Source organism: Typopeltis vanoorti, chromosome 2, assembly GCF_054136105.1.
Source record: "Typopeltis vanoorti isolate ZY-2024b chromosome 2, IOZ_Tvanoo_1.0, whole genome shotgun sequence".
Lineage (NCBI taxonomy): Eukaryota > Metazoa > Arthropoda > Arachnida > Uropygi > Thelyphonidae > Typopeltis > Typopeltis vanoorti.
The window spans coordinates 27,550,640-27,568,600 of NC_143550.1; the positions used below are offsets into that span (position 1 = coordinate 27,550,640).

General features: G+C 33.2%; 1 protein-coding gene across 3 annotated transcripts in view; it reads right to left on the reverse strand.

Annotated features, from left to right (window-relative positions):
• The window catches only part of ari-2 (E3 ubiquitin-protein ligase ari-2), a 208,768-nt gene that overhangs the window by 151,217 nt on the left and 39,590 nt on the right, over positions 1-17,961 (reverse strand). For all 3 annotated transcript variants that reach the window (XM_090404136.1, XM_090404144.1, XM_090404128.1), the window contains exon 3: positions 14,257-14,400. In XM_090404136.1, the coding sequence (XP_090260262.1) occupies positions 14,257-14,400 (144 nt within the window). The remainder of the gene's footprint in view (positions 1-14,256; positions 14,401-17,961) is intronic.

Consider the following 17,961-nt stretch of genomic DNA (forward strand, 5'->3'; position numbering starts at 1 on the left):
CCAATGGATTCTATGACAGGTATCTAGATATAATCAATAAGACCTGAGTGGCACTCACTCACTCATTCACTGAAAGGGGGGGGGGGGGCATCTCTTATCTATAATTTATTTCTGTGAAAATAAGTAGTGTGATTTTTTCATATATATATATATATTTCCATATGTAAATATAAACATGAGAAAATCATTCTAAAAATTGCCTGGTTTACAGAACGACCCCAACCTTAATAATTGCACCCTGTCCTGATTGCAGTCCAAAAAGAACACATATGGGACTAACTGAAATGCAAAGTGCAGGCCAGACCAGTGAATCCAACAATATATGGACTGGTGATTGTACAGAAATAGACAAAGGCTAAAATATCCGACTCATATCATCACGAACAGATGGAAAATATACGCAGAAGGAAAATGCATGGGAACAGGAAACATGAGTAAAATTCAACTGATGGAAAGGGTGCTCTAATTTTTCTCAGAATTCTGATCAAATCTGACCAGTCTCTGATCAAATGTTTTATTTCTAAGCAAGCCCTAGGATCGATAAGTTAAAACTGGTTTGAACACTATCACAAATACTGCTAATTCAGTGATTTGACTAATTTCTCTCTTATTCTATATAAATTTATTCACTTGACTCCATGACATACCAGATTTACTAATTCTGTTGTCTATTTCAAAATTTAATTTACCATCTTCACTAAAAATTGTGCCTAAATAGCTAAAATCATTTTCTCGTTCTATAAGAGTGGCAGGATGCAGTTAATATTTTCAATGTTTCTGCCTATTTTCATTGTCTTGGTCTTTTTTTTTTTTTTATTATTACTGATTTTCATACCAAATTTATTACAGCCATCATTCAATTTAGTCAGAAAATCCTGCAGACTTGTACTGGATTTATTTAGGTGTACATCTGCATAAAGTAAAAAGCTGATATTAACATCTCCAGTTTTGATATCCTATTTAATGTCGCTTTCCTTCAAAATGTAATTTTGAAGGAATCTGTATGGTAATCCATACAGATGATGAATAACAGTGGAGATAATGCCTACCCTAACCTCACACCTGATTTAACATTAGACCATCTTCTTGTATCTCCTTCAATTAAACAGTTAGAATTCCAACTCAAATCCAGACTATGTGCTGTTTGATATGTTACATTTACACCACAGAACTAGCATTTTCATCAGCTTTTCTCTTGGCACCTTGTAATATAATACCTTTTCCAAATCTGCAAAACTTAAATACAGATCCTATTATAGTCCTATAGTTTCTAAAAAATTTGTCTCAGAATAAAAATCTGATCTTGACTACCTCTAGTTGCCTTTAACCCATGTTGTTCTTCTCTTAGTTCCCATCCTCTGTAATTCTCATATTGTTTGTTCTCCTTTTTACAGATAGGAGAGCTCTACTCCAATCATCTGGAATTCAGACAAGGCTCTCTGAATTATGCAGTGCAGCCATTGTAAAACTTTTATATCATCAATACAGATTTTTATATAGATAATTTTATATAATATTTATATTATATTATATAAAATTTATGTAGATAATTTTATATAATATTTATATTATATTATATAAAATTTATGTAGATAATTTTATATAGATAATAAATATATATAAATTATATAGATAATTTTAATAGAAAAAAATCAAAAAATATAAACATAAATGGATGGAACACGTTGAAAGAATGAAAACAGAAAGATTACCCAAACAAGCCTTAAATTACAAACCATTAAGAAAAAGAAAACCAGGTTGTCCTCTTAAGAGATTCAACAATGATTTCTAAGGCCGGAACAGGCCACTTTAGGCCTAAATCCTTGACAAGCATGATGATGAATATAGATTATTTCTGGTTGAATATTGTCTACTTCAGTTACCTTTCCACATTTCAGGTTTTTGATGGCTTTTTCTACTTCAAGTACTACATGCACTCCTCTTGAATATTTTCTAGGACCATGCATGCTATCATTGTTTATTAATTTAGCAATCTTCGAAAGCAATCACTACACACACAGAATATTTTTATCTGATTCCTTTTACAGTACTCTCTCCACTATTCATAAGTTTTTTTTTTTTTTTCCAATAGCATCCAGAACATTTTGCCACATTCCTGATATCTGTTTTCTATGTTCTTGTCAAAGTCCTCCCAAGATTTCTATTTAGCTAATTTTACACAGTACTTCTTACACTTTCCTCTGTATCCTCTCAGAGCCCAAGATGACTTCCTCACCAGGAACTTTTCCATGACCACCTCTAACTTCCTGAGTCCACCGTGGGGGGGGGTCTCATTTTTCTATTTTTGCAGATCTCACCACATGCTTCTCTAGCTGGATCAATCAATGTTTTCAGAGTCTGAAAATGCATCTCCAAGCTCTGGTTCTTGTTTTCAAACTCTGATTGTTTCTTCAATAATATTTGTGTATGAGCCTACAGTTTGCCTCTGAAAGTTGATTCTTTGATTCTTTTAAAAATTTTACACACTGTTCTTTTCACTATAATTGATAAATCAAATAATTAAATTTTAAACTGCTCAAACCTAAATAGTGATTACTTCCTATTTCAAATCTCAGAATAACTTGCATCTTGAACTATATCCACACAATTCTTTGCAGACAATTCATACTGCAACAATTTATCATGGGAAATTTTTTTGCTGTAAAATTAATCACATTATAATATAACACATATTTGAAAAAATGAATGCAAAACAACAGTTTACAAAATATAGCTTCTTTCCGTAGGAAATGAACTACGTTTTTAATTAGATTTTTATTTATTTATTTTATAATATTTTTATTCTGTATAAAGTGAAATCAATATTTTGTCTATTAAGTATAACATCATCTGCATAAATTAAAGAGTTGAGATTAGCATCTCCAATTTTGATATCAGATTTAATACTGCTTTCCTTCATAACGTGATCCATATAGATAATGAATAACAGAAGATATAATATACATCCTTGTCTAACACCAGATTTAACATCAAACCATCTTCTTGTACTTTCTTCAATTCTAAATGCTGACTTACAACTCAAATAAAGACAAAATATTGCTTGATATAATGCCCCATTGACACCACTTAGCATTTTGAATAGCTTTTCTCTTGGCACCTTGTCATATGCTTTTTTGCAGGTCTACAAAACTTAAATACAGATCTTGTTTAAGTTAAGGGATATTACATCCCATATAGTTTCTTAGCCGAATAAGAAACTCAAAGAGTTTCTTATTCGGCTAAGAAACTATAAGTACCCAGACCGGTTTCGACCTTTATTGAGGTCTCATCAGTGAGTAGCCAGACACTGATGAGACCTCAATAGATGAGACCTCAGTGAGTAGCCAGACACTGATGAGACCTCAATAAAGGTCGAAACTGGTCTGGGTAGTGACCTTCTCTCATAATGTGAACAAAAATACAGTTCCTAGGAGCTAAGTTCACATTATGGGCAAATATCAAGAATAGTGATCGGAGCTCGCTCCACTTCTACCACGAGTTGCCCCAGCTTGCACTACCCTTTGGGATCAGTGCTGCAGTATCCAGGTATTTGCTTACGCTTGGAATCGCCGAACTTTATATAGTTTCTACTATATTCGGCATGAAACTCTTTGAGTTTCTTATTCGGCTAAGAAACTATATGGGATGTAATATCCCTTAACTTAAACAAGTTATATGTCGCCGAATTGAAGACTTTGGCTCTTCACATATCTAATAATTTATTAGAGCACCTCACGGCAATACTCGTAGAAGGGGTACAAGTTCTGTTTGCTACAAACTTGATATTAACTAGGTCTGGCTACTCACTGATGAGACCTCAATAAAGGTCGAAACCGGTCTGGGTAGTGACCTTCTCTCATAATGTGAACAAAAATACAGTTCCTAGGAGCTAAGTTCACATTATGGGCAAATATCAAGAATAGTGATCGGAGCTCGCTCCACTTCTACCACGAGTTGCCCCAGCTTGCACTACCCTTTGGGATCAGTGCTGCAGTATCCAGGTATTTGCTTACGCTTGGAATCGCCGAACTTTATATAGTTTCTACTATATTCGGCATGAAACTCTTTGAGTTTCTTATTCGGCTAAGAAACTATATGGGATGTAATATCCCTTAACTTAAACAAGTTATATGTCGCCAAATTGAAGCCTTTGGCTCTTCACATATCTAATAAATACAGATCTTTGTTATATTTCCACAATTTCTCAACTATTTGTCGTAAAGTGAAAATCTGATCCTGACAGCTTCTATTTGGCCCCTGAATCCAGCTTGTTCTTCACCAAGCTTTATTTCTACAATCCTTCTCAACCACTTCTCAAGTATACTTGCATAAATCTTACTAGGAACACTCAGTAAGGAAATACCTCTATAATTCTCACATTCACCTTCATTTCCCATTTTGCATATGGGTACTACGAGAGCTCCACTCCAATCATATGGAATTCGTCCCTCTGACCAGGCTTTCTGAATTAAGCAGTGCAGCTACTGCAAGACTTTTATACCTCAATAATTGAGAATTTCTGGTCGAATATCATCTACTCCCACTGCCATTCCACATTTCAGGAATTGATGGTTTTTTCTAATTCAAATATGGACATGTATTCCTGATTGCATGCCTGTGGAGTGTTTCTTACCACTGTGCTGTCAATACCTTATTCTCCAGTTTTCACGTCACCTCTTTATCATCTCTAATTCCTTTTATAGCACTCTTTCCTCCATTTCTGAGCTTTTTCAACAACCTCCAGAATATTTTGCCACCTTCCTAATATTTATTTTCTATGTTCTTACCAAAGTCTCCCCATGACTTTTGTTTAGCTAGTTTTACAGTGTTTATCTTTCTTACATTTCTCTCTATATCCTCTAAGAGCACAAGCTTACTTATTTGCCAGGAACTTTCAATATGCTTTTTTCTCTTCCTTCACTGTCTCTTTAATTTCCTGTGTCCACCATGGAGTTCTGATTTTCCTATCCTTGCAGACAACCTCAACACATGCCTCTCTGGCTGAATCAATCTATGTTTTCTTCAGGATTTGCCACTGAATCTCCAAGATTTGGTTCCTGTTCTCAAATTCTTTCATTTTTTCTTAAATAATGTTTGTGTATTATTGAAGAAATTTAGCCTAAAGTTCACATCTGAGAGCTGCTCAACTTTCATGCTTTAAAACTTTCTTACATCTTCTTTTCAGTATGAAAATCAATTTTATCCTTCTCAAGACTAAATGGTGATCACTTCCAATTTCAAATCCTCTGTACACTCTAGTGTCCTGCACCAGTGAGAAAAACATCACCATCAACAATAACATAGTCAATGTGACTTTTCATATTCCTTGCCTCTTGTCTCCATGTGAATTTGTGCACATTGTGTTAGTAATAACCAGTCCATGTCCCAAGCAGAAATCCAACAAGTATTTGCCATTATTATTAGCTTTGCTCTTTTCCAAAAATATTTTTGCATGTCTGACAATCATTTTCTACTCTGCTATTTACATCTTCAACAAGGAACAACTTTTCCTTTTTTGCTGTGTCAGTTGCTTTCTCTAAAGCCTCAAAAAAGTCCTCCACTTCTACCTATGGTCCCACATCAGGTTAGTAGAACCTAACCTGATGTGGGACCATAGGCATAAATAAGTCTCATTGTCTAGTTCCCCATTCTGATATTTGTCCGTATCACTCTACTTGATATTGCCTGCCATTCAAGAAGATTAGTCTTGCATTTAGTGTTCAATACTACAGCTACTACTTTTCCCTAATTGTTATTGCTTGAATATAATATTTTGTATTTACTGCTCAGAAAGATCTTGCTAGTTTTTGTCCTTTTTTGTTTCCATCACCCCTATTATGTCGATTTCATACTTATCCAATTCCTCAGCCAGCTCTATTTCTTTGGCATTCAGGCTTCTTATGTTGACAGTACCGATCTTGAACTCTAGTTATGTTGAGTTGTGGTGTGTTTTTGGATTTCTTTCAGAAGCTGACTTTTCGCTGTTCGCTCTGGTTCCCTGGCGAAAATAATGGGGCCTTGTTTAACAGGGCGACACCCCAGCCAGCATGAAATTCTGTCATGTTGCACCATCATTTTATCGATTTAAGCCAATAAGAATACAATTTGGTCAGCTAAATCCCTAATTGCCAGCCAATCCTTGTTTGTTCAGTATCCAGATAGATACCTAACAGGGTGCACCACAAGGAGGTGAGGATTGGACATCAGGTCAGAAGCCCTGGTTGGATCTCCACATTCCTTTAAAGGCTATGTGAAGGTCTCCTCTCAGTTATACAGCTTTGACCCAATTGTCCAGACACCTGTTATTTGAAGTTATGAAACATTCCAGATCGTTAATAACATAAAAACCAGTATACAGATAGTAGAAAGCATTATTTCATCGTAGCAGTTGAATACAGGTGGTATGGCAACACAATGTGAACTCGGTGACTTCAAGTGAGAGGTGTCATTGTTGGCTGTCACACGGGTGGCATGTTCATACATGCCATTGCTGCTCAACTGGGGCATCCAACATCAACAATTGGCAATGTGATCAACAAATGGAGACATTCTGACATCACTAGCATAGGAAAACACCTAGGGTGGCCAATGAAAATGACTGATAGGCAGGTGTTAAAAAGAGTGGCATGCAAAAACCAGCTACAATCACTCCAGCTACCATTACTCTTCCTATACAAAACTTTTCTGATGGCAGGTTGTGGATGTGGAGGCAGCCCGGTGAACACTTGTTACCACAGTGTGTTGTACCCACAGTAAAGTTTGGTGGAGGAGGAGTAATGGTGTGTGTGTGGGGGGGGGGGGATTCTGCTGGTCACTGTCCATGTCTTCATGAAGGCAGCTCAGTACCTTGATATTCTGGATAATCAGGTGCTGCCTACACTGTGGAGTTTTTAGGGAACAAACCCATGTTACCATCAAGATGATAATGCCCCATGCCACAAAGCAGTTATGGAATGGTATTATGAGATGGGTGTTAAACGACTGCCATGGCATGTGCAGAGTCCTGACCTCAACCCTATGGAACACCTGTGGAACAAATCGGAGTGGTGATTGAGGTCCGGAGCAGCACGTCCTCAATCTGTCGCTGAACTCAGTGGTGCTTTGATGGAGGAATGAAGACAAATTCAACCTGATGTCTGCTGCACCTTGGTGGAAAGCCTCCCTCATGATCAAAGCCAAAGGTGGACATACCCAATATTAGGGTTCGCCTGCTGGTATTAATTGTAAATTGCTAAAGTATCCAGATAATTATTGGTAGATAGTGTGTATATATATATATAGTTACAAACCACATAAGAAATTGGCATCTCTAATCTGCTCCACCAAATGTCATTAACTGGGATTGTTTTTAAACCTCAGCATTTAAACCCCATCACATTCATTGGGTAAAAATAAAATAAATAAATAATAATTCTGCTGACACTTTTGAAATGAACTGATCATGCTCTTTGAGGTGGTTCCAAATAGACCCCCCCCCCCTCCTCCTCAAAGATTTAGCATGCCTGATGCTAAGATTCAAATCTTCCACAAAAATCATTCAACTCTATACATGCTATCAACCCATATAAAAATCTAAACCTTGTTCAAAAGAAGATGGCATATTTCGGGTCCGCTAGTAGAGATGTTAATGTTTAAGAAATGACATGTCCTATCATGAGATGCTAAACTTGTAGATGGTGAATTCTGGGCATTTTATTACAGGAGGCACTGAAGAAAAGCTAATGATGATGATGATTGTTAAATAGAAACAGCATACATTTACACAGTCAAAGTGCCTTCCATACTAGAAATAGCAACTGGCATTAACCAAATGCAAGTCCATTAACTATTCTCTAAATACTGTGCACATTAATTTTACATCCAAATTATGAGTTATAATTTGGATGTAAAATGCTTCTTTTGATTATAGGAACAAATGCCTGTGTACACAATGTGATTTGCTATGCACATTCAGACAATAAAATGAGTATCTGCACAGCTCTCATAAACTTACATGACATCATACAACTGTGCCCTTAGCAGAACAACAAGTGAACAACTATACCAAAATGCTATGAAATGTTATAAAAATCTCACATAAATGTTTTACTTATGTTTGTTTTTTTACAGTTTATATATATATATAGTGTGATTTCATTGATGAGGAATATGTTTTGTTATATGATAAAGTAATCTAAAAATATATAGATGATTTGTATGTATTCGCATGTAGTAACGCATCATATGCTTAGTATTACCAGAACTATAGATATATATATTTTATTGAGCTCATATTATTAGAATGGCCACTGAAGTATTCTTTGTAAGTATTAACAAGTTAGAAATCAATTTACTACTTTTAATTCTATAAGGAATGCCAGATCTGTTTAAAGAGATAAATAGAATTATTTAATATACAGAGATTGTACAGTCTAAATACAGATGAGAGAACCCTTGATACTTCTGCACATGGCAGAAGAAGAGGTAAATCCATTCCGATAATAGGGTAATCAATGCATTTCATGGGATGAGTGTTTATTATTACACATCAGAAAATTTTAAACTGGTAACTGTTTTGCTTGTATAACAGTTGAAAAATTTTACATATAAAGCAGGTGATTTTATGTGTGTGTTGGTGATGAATTCATACATCGCCATATTCCTTTCTCCCCTTCTATATGAACTGACTCTTGTTGGCACTTTGCCAGCTACAGTTCTCTCAACTGTGGGCAGACTATCTATGTATTTATATGTTTACAGTAAATATTATTTTTTATAATTGAGCTTCATTCTTTATAATACACAACACGTTGATCCCTGAAAACAATGCACCACCATGGATACATATCTGAAATATTCTAACTTACTAAAATAAATTATATTGTTATCTATGCTCCACAACTTACTTTAACCACGCTACCGGCCAAGGCATCTATAGACATCAAGGTTATCATGGATGCAAAGTGCATATTAAAATTGTAATACCATTGATATTACATTGAAATATATGATGGATATGAAGCGTATGAGGATGCGTATTTGATTCATAATGGCCAGTAAGGTGGTTAATATATAGCTTGGATATAGGATGGGAATAATATAAATGGAGCAAATCAAGCTCATTTAAAAATATAACAAAATCATATTAAATGCACTAATAGTGGTTAAGTAAATGGTAAATCACATGGATACAAAAACAGATATGGCACTTCACTAGAATAACAATATATATATATATATATGAATGCCACTTATGTTAATTTGTTATTTATTTTTGTAGGATTTTCAGTTTTTCTTCCTATTGCATTGAAAATGTCATTTTCAATACAATAGGAAGGGATAAACAGAAAAACGAACAATTAAATCGAAAGTGTATGACATTATGTGGGTTATCAAGTGCAGAGGGTAACTCCATCCACATTATTAGAATTCAAGGAATAAAATAAAAATAAAATTTAAATAATTAATTATAATTTTATGAAAGACACAAGTGTGGAGTATTATTTAGGATAGCTTCCCAAAATTGAAAAAGTTTAAGGCAATCACTTTTGTTGAGGTTAGGATTGTAAATGTGTGTTACTCAGCTTTCTTTCTATAATCTTTACAGAAGAATATAACTTTTATGTTTAGTATTATTCCAATGAATTCTAAGCTTAGTAGACAAGGAATGGCTAGCTGAATAGATTTATCAGACTCTTCAAGTAAAATATATTCTTGAAGTTCTTCAAAAAGAACCAGAGCAGAATGACCAGTCTGTCCATAATAACACAAGAACAAGGGATTCTGTAAACTTCAGAATAAGAGAGGAGGATATCTGTCTTTTGGAGAGATGCAGAAGGTATTTTGTTTAGGAACAGGATGGAAAGAGACTTGTAGGTCAATCTCGTGAAGAAGTCTTGCATTTTTCTCTGATAGTTCTTTAACATGTGGAATAGAAATTCTAGAAACTTCTTCTCGAGGAGGATTAAGACAAAGGCCATAATTATTCATTATTTTTAACCACTGGAGATTAAGGGTCTGATAATATACACCTCATTGTTTAAAAGAGAATCAGTTGAACAAATTTTATGAGCTCTGTCAACTAAAGATTTAATCACATCACACCATATTTCTGACAGGGATGATGATGTGAATCAGCATTAATGCATTTGCCAGTATGAGCTGGTTTTCTGTAGATAGAAAACTGCAGGCTACCATTAGGTTGACAGAGAATAAGAACGTACAGGAAACGAAGACAGATGTTATCATATACTTCAAATGTAAATTTACCATATTTTTTGCCTTATAAGATGCACTTTTTTGTACCTAAAATTTATCTGAAAATTAGGATGCATCTTATAAACCTTTGTGTCTTATACACTGATGTGTTTTTTATGTATGTGCAGTTACGTGCGTCATCACTTTTTGGTAATGCATGATGAGTTTGAATAGTTCATAGGTCATTAACAGTAATGCATTTAAACTATTACATTATTTATTTATTATTATATTAATTAATACATTATTATATTTAATTTTTTTAGAACCCATGGATTCAATGAAACACAGACATAGCTATATGATTACGTTTAAGTGTAGTTTGATTGAATACGCAAAAAACAATGGCAATCCAGAGCAGCACTCTGGGACTTTGCCTACAGAAAAATGGCATGACCTTGGAGGAAACAAGAGCAGCAATTAATAGAAGCAAATTCTTAAAAACACAATCTCTGCAGAAAACTGGCAAAATGGCCAGAAAACAAAAATGAATCAAAAACTTGGATAATAGATCAAAGAAGACTGGTGTTTTTTATTGCTGTGTTTTTTATGTATGTGCAGTATATCTACAAAAATGATTATTCAACGAGCAAAATTATTGGCAACAGAAAGAAATATCATTGATTTCAGTCGCCATCATGGTGCTTTAGATTTATGAAGAGAAATGATTTATGCATGTGTGCAAAAATGAATATATCACAAAAAGTGCCAGACAAATTCAAAAATAAAATTATCAAGTTTCACAGATTCATCATAAATGCTAGAAAACAAGACAATTTTGAACTTTCACACATAGCTAATATGGATGAAGTGCCTCTTGATGTGCCCTCAAACAAGACTTGACTCAAAAAGTAAAAAGAATATTATTATTAAAACTTCTGGTCATGAAAAAAAAACCCACTATACCATTGTTTTGTCATGCTGTGCAAATATAACAAAATTGCCACCTTCTTTAATTTTTAAAAGAAAAATAATGCCCAAAGAAAAACTTCCCAAAGGAGTTTACATTCATATTCATCCAAAAGGATGGATGAAGTTATGGATAAAGGTGTGTTCCAGACGTCCTGGCAGTTTACGTCAGAAACCTGCTTTGTTAGTATGGGATTAGTTTAGATGACATAAAACCAATGCTGTAAAGAATGAACTTTGAAAATGAACACAAAAATAGCTGTAATCCCAAGAGGACTTACCTCCATGCTTCAACCTTTAGATGTATAAATAAACAAACCATTTAAAGGATTAATGAGGGGAAAATGGCTCAATTAGATGCAATCTCCAAATTTTAAGGAAACATCTACAGGTAGGAGAAAGAAGGCCACAATTTTGCAGGTGTACGAATGGGTAAAGAGTTCATGGAATGAAGTGAAACCCACAATTATTATAAAATCTTTTCAAAAGTATGACATTAATAATTCTCTTGACAGTACAGAGGATAACTTATTATTTCAAAACAGTGATGACTTGGTTTCTGATGAAGAATCAAGTTCAGAAAATTTTGAGAGTGAAGATGAATAGAGATTTGAAAAGAAGATTAATGAAATTTATAAAACTTATTTTGTTCATATTATTACATATTATATTAAATATATTATGTTAGTTTTTTTATGATTTGATGATTTTTTAAGAATAATTGCCAAATTATTCTTAAAAATTTTTTAATCTAATAAACGGATAATACATGTATTAAAATTTTAAAAATAAATTACATGATGCATAATTCGTGCATCTTACACTGAGAAGATTTTTTTTTTTTCAAAAAATTCTACATGAAAAATGTGATGCATCCAATACAATGAAGCAACTTATAATGCAAAATATATGGTAATTCTTGGGGTTACTGAATTAATTTTCACAAGAAATTCATAGAGATCAGACAATAGAGTTTCATACAGCAATAACAATATACGTAAATCCATACTTATGTAAGAAATTGGCTAAGACTCACATGTGCACCATCCCAGTTCCTGCATGCCTCTTGCTGTGAACGCACCTATATAGTGTTGTGCTTATTTTCATGTTTTGGCGTTTTTTTTAATATTCACAATGGCTAGTGGTAAATGTGCCCTTGAATCAAACTTTGCAAACTTACTGCAATCAATCTCAAGATGAACTTATGAATAATAAAGAAATATGAACGTGGACAAAGCTTATCAGGTATTCAATGATTTACAGCTTAGCACCAAGTTCACGTCCTAAGCTTATCAAACTTAGCACGTGAACTTGGTCTTGCAGTATCGACAGTAAATATCATAATAAAGGATGCCTTGCATATAAAAGAACATGTTAAAGGAATAGTCAGCATGAAAATAACCTTAATAGCAAAAAAAACATGAAAGTGCATTAATGGAGATGGAAAAATCGCTTAAAATATGGATGGAAGACCAGATCCAAAAACATGTTCCTTTGAGCCTTATACAGGTTAAGGCAAAAAGTTTATTTGATGACCCTTAAAGGAAAATATCCTGAAGGAACACAGTCATTTGCTGCAAGCAATGGTTGGTTTGCATATTTTAAAACCATGCTGACTTTAAAATGGTGAAATTGTAAAATATATTTGGTGTGTTCAGTGTTTAAAAATTGTCCAACTGGATATGATGTAAAATGTATGTATGCATGTATCTTTTATGTATTTATTACAGGATGCTATATATATAGTTAATAAACTAAATATCAGCAGTCTCTGTACCACTAAAATCAAAAATAACCTAAAAAACTTCAAGACTCAACTTTACAATTAGCCACTTCCAATTACAAAGAGAGAGAGAGAACAAAGGTGATTACATTAGTCTACATTAGCCAGCTGGTGTGAACAAGTCAGATTTCTAACTGGACACAAGATCCAGTCGGCATAAATTGATGCTGTTCACTTAGAACTGTAAATTAAAGATATATGATGCATTATATAGTATTTATTTAATTAAAATTTGAATTACATAGTCTACACTAGTCAGCTGGCGTGAACAAGTCAGATTTCTAACTGGACACAAGATCCAGCTGGCATAAATTGATGCTGTTCGCTTAGAACTGTAAATTAAAGATATGTGATGCATTATATAGTATTTATTTAATTAAAATTTGCATTTGCATTTACATTTGGCAAAAATTATACTACACTTATTGAGAAGTGCATTTTTAAATGAAAATACTAAATTTAATGAAGCTTGAAAGATTTTCAAACTATATCCATGTGGAAAAAATAAACTACAATGATTTTGAAGTAATTTAGAAATATATAATCTAAATGAACTGCCTAAAATTCAGAAAAAAAGGCACAAACACCTTTCTTAATTGGTTAAGATAAGAAATAATGACGTAGTATATAATCATTATTGCTTAATCATCATGATGAAGCAATCTGCTATTCAGATGTGAGCAAGTTTATCCTGGATATTCATACAATTTTATCCTGGATAAGTTCAGAGATGAATATGTTATAGTTTAAAAAGATTTGCTCAAAATCTCAATTATATTTTTTTCTAAATTCAAAACCAAATTTAGACAATGGTCACACTTGAGAATCCCTGATTTATGATTTACATGTACTGAAGTAGGTTCACCTATCCTGCACATGGCCTTTATAAAAAGTTCCAATGAATAATTATCATATGAAAAAACTCTACTCTTGTAAATACAAATCATTGATATGATAACGTGAAAAGCCAATCCATTTATAACACAAACATCACAACTATTAAAGAATAACACTTAAGCTTTATTTGCAGTATTTTTCTCAAAATAGTGTAATTGTAGTGTAATAGAGATCATCTGTACTGAGACACAGCAACATGGCTAAGGCATTTATAGTAAATAATGATTGACTCATAATGTGCAAATAACCAATATATTGTCTGAATATGACCAACAGTCTATCTTATCCTAAAACTATTCATCAGCAAAGAGCAAATGGGATGTATTAATCCTAATTAGCTACCTTTATGAATAATGCATGGATAATAATAAAAACACCTTCCTTATATTTAAATACAGGAAAATTATAAATTTAAAAACTCAAATACATACTTGTACTTCTGGATCAGGAGCTTTGGAGGGTTTAATCCGAGCATCAGACAATACTTTACTAGCATCATTCCTATATTTTTGAATTACTTCTGTGACTGCCCATTTATGAGTATGCAGTAGCACCTTTGCTAATGATGGTAATATCTAAAAAAGCAATTCATTTTAAATAAACTTTTTTTAACAATTTGGTACCTCAACTATATGATTTGATATACAGATTCTGCAAAAGGCTGAATTTAAACACAGTCTTTTGAAATTTTTAAAACAATTCCAATAAGGACAATAAAACATTTTAATGACCAGAAAAAGGAGTATTTGCATTGTACATTAGGGTATATTGTACAAAGTAATTCTAATTATAGATCCAAAGATGAGAGAGATTCAAGTGGTCTTAAAATTATCATATCACAAAATCTGAATAACAATATAGTCATTCTTGTTCAGATTAGGGATGGGGATAATTCACAGTGGGTATCTCAAAAATACATAAAATAACCATATCTCTTTCGTCATATCATGGAAAATATGACATCACACTAAACCAAAAACCAAATCGAGAGATCCCAATGAAGAATTGTTTCGAAATCGGTATTTATTTACAGATGTAAATATTCCAGATATTTTATTCATTTGTGTAGCCTAAGGTTTGTCAAAAAAGAGGGATGCAAAAATCTATAGAATCTCTAATCAAATGGAAAAAGACTGGCATATAGAAGAGGGAAAGCAAACATAAAAATGGACCCTTTAGTACTCCAGGATTAGTTGCAAAGCCTAAAATAAAGAAAATTCTATGGGCTAAACCTGATCAAATGTTTACAGATATTCAAAAAAAAATTATTTCTACAAACTTTTCAGTGGCACTTAAATAAAGACTGGTGACAACAGTAAAAACCTCCCTACTGTTCAACCATTTTCTTTTGTTGATCATTAGAAGTTAGTTGTTAATGAATTCTTGCATCACTTAAAAGTGAATAAGTAGCAGAAATAACACTGGAAGGAATTTCTTGTCCTGCTAGGAAATAAGTTGGATAAGAATTAATTTCAATCTGCAAGAAAAATATCAACAAAGAAGAGAAGGATATGAAAAAGTGATACAAACAGAATACAGTGCAACAGCTATTTTGTTACATCTATCAAGCTTCTATCAAACAGTGGATGGAAAGAGGCCGAAAAGAATAAACAATACAAGGAAATATACTGTGCAACATAATATAGTCATTTCAATAAGAAATTAAATTTATTAAATCAAACTGATTAAAACAGCATTGAAGTTCTTCAAAGAGACCCTTAACAGTATAGTACTTCTGTCCTACTTTGTTTATTAAAGACAATATTAGGACAAAAATAAAGGTAATAAAAACTGCAGAAAAAGTACTATAGTGTAATTCAATTTGGTCTTTGGAAGAAAAAAAAGAAGCTTATGACTGATCTGATCATTGACACATTCAATTAATGTTATACAGCTTATATATTAACTTTATATAACTTCATTAACTAGCATGAAGTATAGCACTTTCACAAAACCAAAAATAGCAGAAAAGTAATTACTAAACTAAACAGCCAAAAGGCTTCAGTTCAGTGATAAATGACATAAGCAAAGTGGATATTAGATTCAGCATTATTTCAAGTTCCTTAGTACTGAACGAGAGTTTTGCTCTCTTAAGGTTTCTGCCTGGTCTCTGAAGAGAACCAACCAATTCAAAACAGCTGTCAGGCCAGTGAAACCTTATCAAACTGGACTAATAAATGGCAAATATATAGATAAATGGCTGTATGCTTGGGCAGTGCCTGTCTTTTAAGTAGTCCACACTAAGGCAACTCGGGGATGCTGAGGAATGTATTCCTGCAAGCTCTCTGTGGTCAACTTATGAAACTTTCGTAGTTTCTAAATTAGGCTTTCAAATAATGCTGGATCTAATATCCACTTGGCTTATGTAATAGTAGAAAAGGATTAAAATGTATTGATTTAGCTGAAAGATTTTTATCAAATTGTATTAGGAAAATATGATGTCAGAAGTTTGCTTTTTACAATTGCTACTTCTGAAATATAATTTCAAAAATAGTGATTTTTAGAAAGCATACATAAAAAAATTTTATTCACATTATCATTTTACCTCCAGATAGAAATTTTTCTGTAAGAGTAATGAAAGTGATTGACATAGCAAGACAAAATTCTGAAAAGAAGATAACAGTGCATACATTCGGCTACTCACATCTCTATGAGTAGCCGAATGTATGCACTGTATGTTTTAAAAAGATATTGTATATCTTTTTAAAACATACAGTGCTTTATTGTATATTTTTAAAAAGATATTTTAAAAAGGTAATGTGTTTTAAAAAGATATTGCATGCTTCCAGCATGCAATATCTTTTTAAAACACTTTCTGGGATTTAAAGTCAACATGCTTAAGTAGGAGCACAAAATACACACTAGTATGATACTATAAATAGTAAAAACTTGATATATAGTAATAAGCAATTATGTCATTTTTGTGTTATAATCATCTTCAAATTCCTGTCATGTACCCTCAAGGGGTGTACAGGATATGATAGTACTACATGAAAAAATTTACATAATTACTAACTTCCTATCTACAATTTTCCTCCAAATCAGTCTGTTACTTGTCAAGACTCCAACATTATCAGATCTTATATTTCTATTGTCTAAGGCACTTTGTACCGTATCAATCCACCTATATCTTGGTCTTCCTCTGGGTCGTTTTGCTGCCAACCTGGCAGAGAACACTTGTTTTGCTAATCTTTTTTCGCCCATTCTGTTTAAGTGACCATACCACCTGAGATTAGCTCTGCTAACGCATTCCTGGATGCTGACAATGTCAAGTTCTTTCCTAATATCCTCGTTTTTAATATGATATTGCCATTGATGCCATCTGTTCACGACTATAATCTTTCTCAGGACTCTCATATCTGCAGTCTCTAGTCTTTGGTCAAGTGTTTTACTTCTGACACAGCTCTCAGATCCATAAGTTAAAACTGGTTTGAACACTGCCTTGTATACAACTAATTTAGTGTTCCGACTAATTTCTCTCTTATTCCATATGAATTTATTCAATTGACTTCCCACCATACCAGCTTTGCTGATTCTGTTGTCTCTTTCTATATTGAATTTACCATTTTCATTAAAAATCGTGCCTAAGTAGCTGAAAGGTTTTACTTGTTCCACAGGTTCTCCATTCACAACACAGCTGACATTTTCAATGATTCTGCCTATTTTCATTGTCTTTGTCTTTTTATTGCTGACCTTCATACCATATCTATTACAAACAGCTATTCAATTTAATCAGAGAATCTTGCAGACTTGTAGCAGATTTATTTAGAAGTATAACATCATCCGCATAAAGCAAAGAGCTGACATTAACATCTCCAATTTTATTATCATGTTTAATATCACTTTCCTTCATAATGTGATCCATATAGATAATGAATAACAGAGGGGATAATGCACATCCTTGTCTCACACCAGATTTAACATTAAACCATCTTCCTGTACTTCCTTCAATTCTAACTGCTGACTTACAACTCAAATAAAGACTAAGTATTGCTTGATATAATGCCCCATTCACACCATATAACTGCAGCATATTGAATAGCTTCTCTCTTGGCACCATGTCATATGCCTTTTCCAAATCGACAAAACTTAAATACAGATCTTTGTTATATTTCCATGCTTTCTCGACTATTTGT